Below are 2,298 nucleotides of genomic sequence, written 5' to 3'. Positions count from 1 at the left end.
TTATCACAAATTAAACTGCAGAATATTTATGTTCCATATTTATGTTCATTAATTAATTAATTCATTCATTCGTTCGTTCATTCATTCATTCATTCATTCGTTCGTTCGTTCGTTCATTCGTTCGTTCATTCATTCATTCATTCATTCGTTTTTTTCTCTTTTCCAATTATTCTAACACTTGAACAGATAAGAATTAGTTTCTCTCTCAAATTGAGAATGGCATCTGAATATGAAAAAACCTTCATGACGTTATTAAAAAATAAAAAAAAAATAATAATAATACTTAATAATAATAATTCATAATAATAATAATTCATAATAATAATAATTCATAATTATTAATAATTATTATCAAATGAATGTCTGCAGACACTGATGAAAAATTAATTTTATTCTTTTGAAAAATTGTTTCAAATCAATAAAAGCATAATCCAGTTGTCCAACATACATATATATATATATATATATGTATTTATATATATATATTTATATATATATATATGGCCAATAAATACTGGAAAAAATATATAAATATATATGTGTGTGTGTTTGTGTGTGCGCGCGTGTGTGTGCGTATCATTTAAACTGTAAAATGTTAATGTAATAATACCATTTATCACGTTAAAAAAACATTAACAAAAGAAGCAATGATACGAACGTCAACCATGTAAAAATAACAACAATAATAACAACAGTAACAACAACGGCGCGAATTTTATGCATGACGTCACAGAGTAATTAGTAGATGAACTTCTTCTCCCGCCAATCCGTCTCAATAATACTCGCTTCCACTGAGTCCGATGGATTCAGAAAAAAATAATAATAATAACAACAATAATTATTATTATTATTACAGTAATAATAATAATAATAACAATATTAATAATAATAACAGCAATAACAACTGTAACGCGTATATATGTGTGTGTGTGTTTGTGTATGTGTGTGTCTGTATGTGTGTGTTGAACGTACAAACATAAATACAACATACATACATACATACATACCTACATACATACATACATACATACATACATACATACATACATACATACATACATACATACATACATACAAACACACACACATACATACAAAAACACATACAAACACACATAACATATACAAACACATACACATACATGCAAACACACATACATAAAAATGTCTTTTGGCGTGTACTCTAAGCACAATTTTTGGTTTATATATTTACTGAGATATTAATAGATAGAAAATATTGATGTAATGTTGTGATCACTGCCGTTGTTGTTGTTGTTGCTGTTGTTGTTGCTGTTGTTGTTGTTGTTGTTGTTGTTGTTGTTGTGATGTAGGTAATAAGTCTAAATTTGCATTAATACCACAAATCATTAAGTCGCGGCTTTGATAAGTTTATGACTTTTCAATTAATTAAATTAAATATTTCACCAAACTGTTACGAAAAATAAAAGAAAATAAATGTTAGAAGCATGTGAGCAAATTATAAACATACATATGTTTGTTTGTTTGTCTGTGAATGTGTGTGTGAATGTTAGTTTTTGTGTGCGTGTATGTGTTTGTGCGTGCGTGTGTATGTGATATACTCTTGATTTTTTTGAAGCTTTTACAAATGAAGTAATTTGATTGGTTGGTTGATTTATTTACTATTTGGTCTAATTTTTTTTCTTTACAAACGATCAAACAAAATGGCGCCAAATTAAGAAGGAAATGTTTAAGTTCTCTTTTAAGAAAAAATATAGAAAACCATTTTTATTTCTAATCGGATTAAAAATTTTATCCACTTATATAGCGTGTGATTTAAATTAAACCCTTTCTTAAACGTTGGTTTCTGAGAACAGAGGAATAATTCTTTTTGCATTGGATTTTTTTATTCGCGCCAAGCTCTTCTCCGCGCTCCTATTTGGCGCGCTTTTAATACCACCACCACCACCATCGTCATCACCACGGTTGTCATCATTGTCGTCGTCATCTTCATCGTCTGAATGCTCTGTTGTAGTTGTTGCTGTTGTTGTGTATTTGTTGTTGTTGGGCTTCGGAATGAATGTATATACTTGCGTATCGTCGTTGTTGTTGTTGTTGCTGCTGCTGCTCGTCTCGTGCTCTCTACAGCAGCAACAGTTTTTGCCGGTTGAGTATCTTACTAGAGTAAGAGTAGAAGCGCTACTACTATCAGTAGTGGTAGCTACTGACAAAGTAGTAGCAGCAGTAGCGGTAGTAAAACTAATTGATGCCGATGATTGCTGAACTCTACCGCAATTTTTGCAAACAAACATGCTTTCGTGTGCTTTCTTCATTAGCTGA

The 2,298-nt window shown here is 30.2% G+C and overlaps 1 protein-coding gene across 1 annotated transcript in view; it reads right to left on the bottom strand.

Moving 5' to 3' along the window:
• Positions 1-1,811: 1,811 nt before the first annotated feature.
• The window catches only part of HELRODRAFT_183832 (hypothetical protein), a gene marked incomplete at both ends in the record, with an annotated part of 900 nt that continues 413 nt past the window's right edge, over positions 1,812-2,298 (bottom strand). The window contains one exon of the mRNA XM_009013849.1: positions 1,812-2,298. This exon is cut by the window's right edge and continues 198 nt beyond it. Within this exon, the coding sequence (XP_009012097.1) occupies positions 1,812-2,298 (487 nt within the window).

The sequence above is a fragment of the Helobdella robusta genome, assembly GCF_000326865.2.
Source record: "Helobdella robusta unplaced genomic scaffold HELROscaffold_121, whole genome shotgun sequence".
Lineage (NCBI taxonomy): Eukaryota > Metazoa > Annelida > Clitellata > Rhynchobdellida > Glossiphoniidae > Helobdella > Helobdella robusta.
The sequence above is the reverse complement of the archived record's forward strand: the minus strand, read 5'-3'. Positions and strand labels throughout refer to the sequence as shown.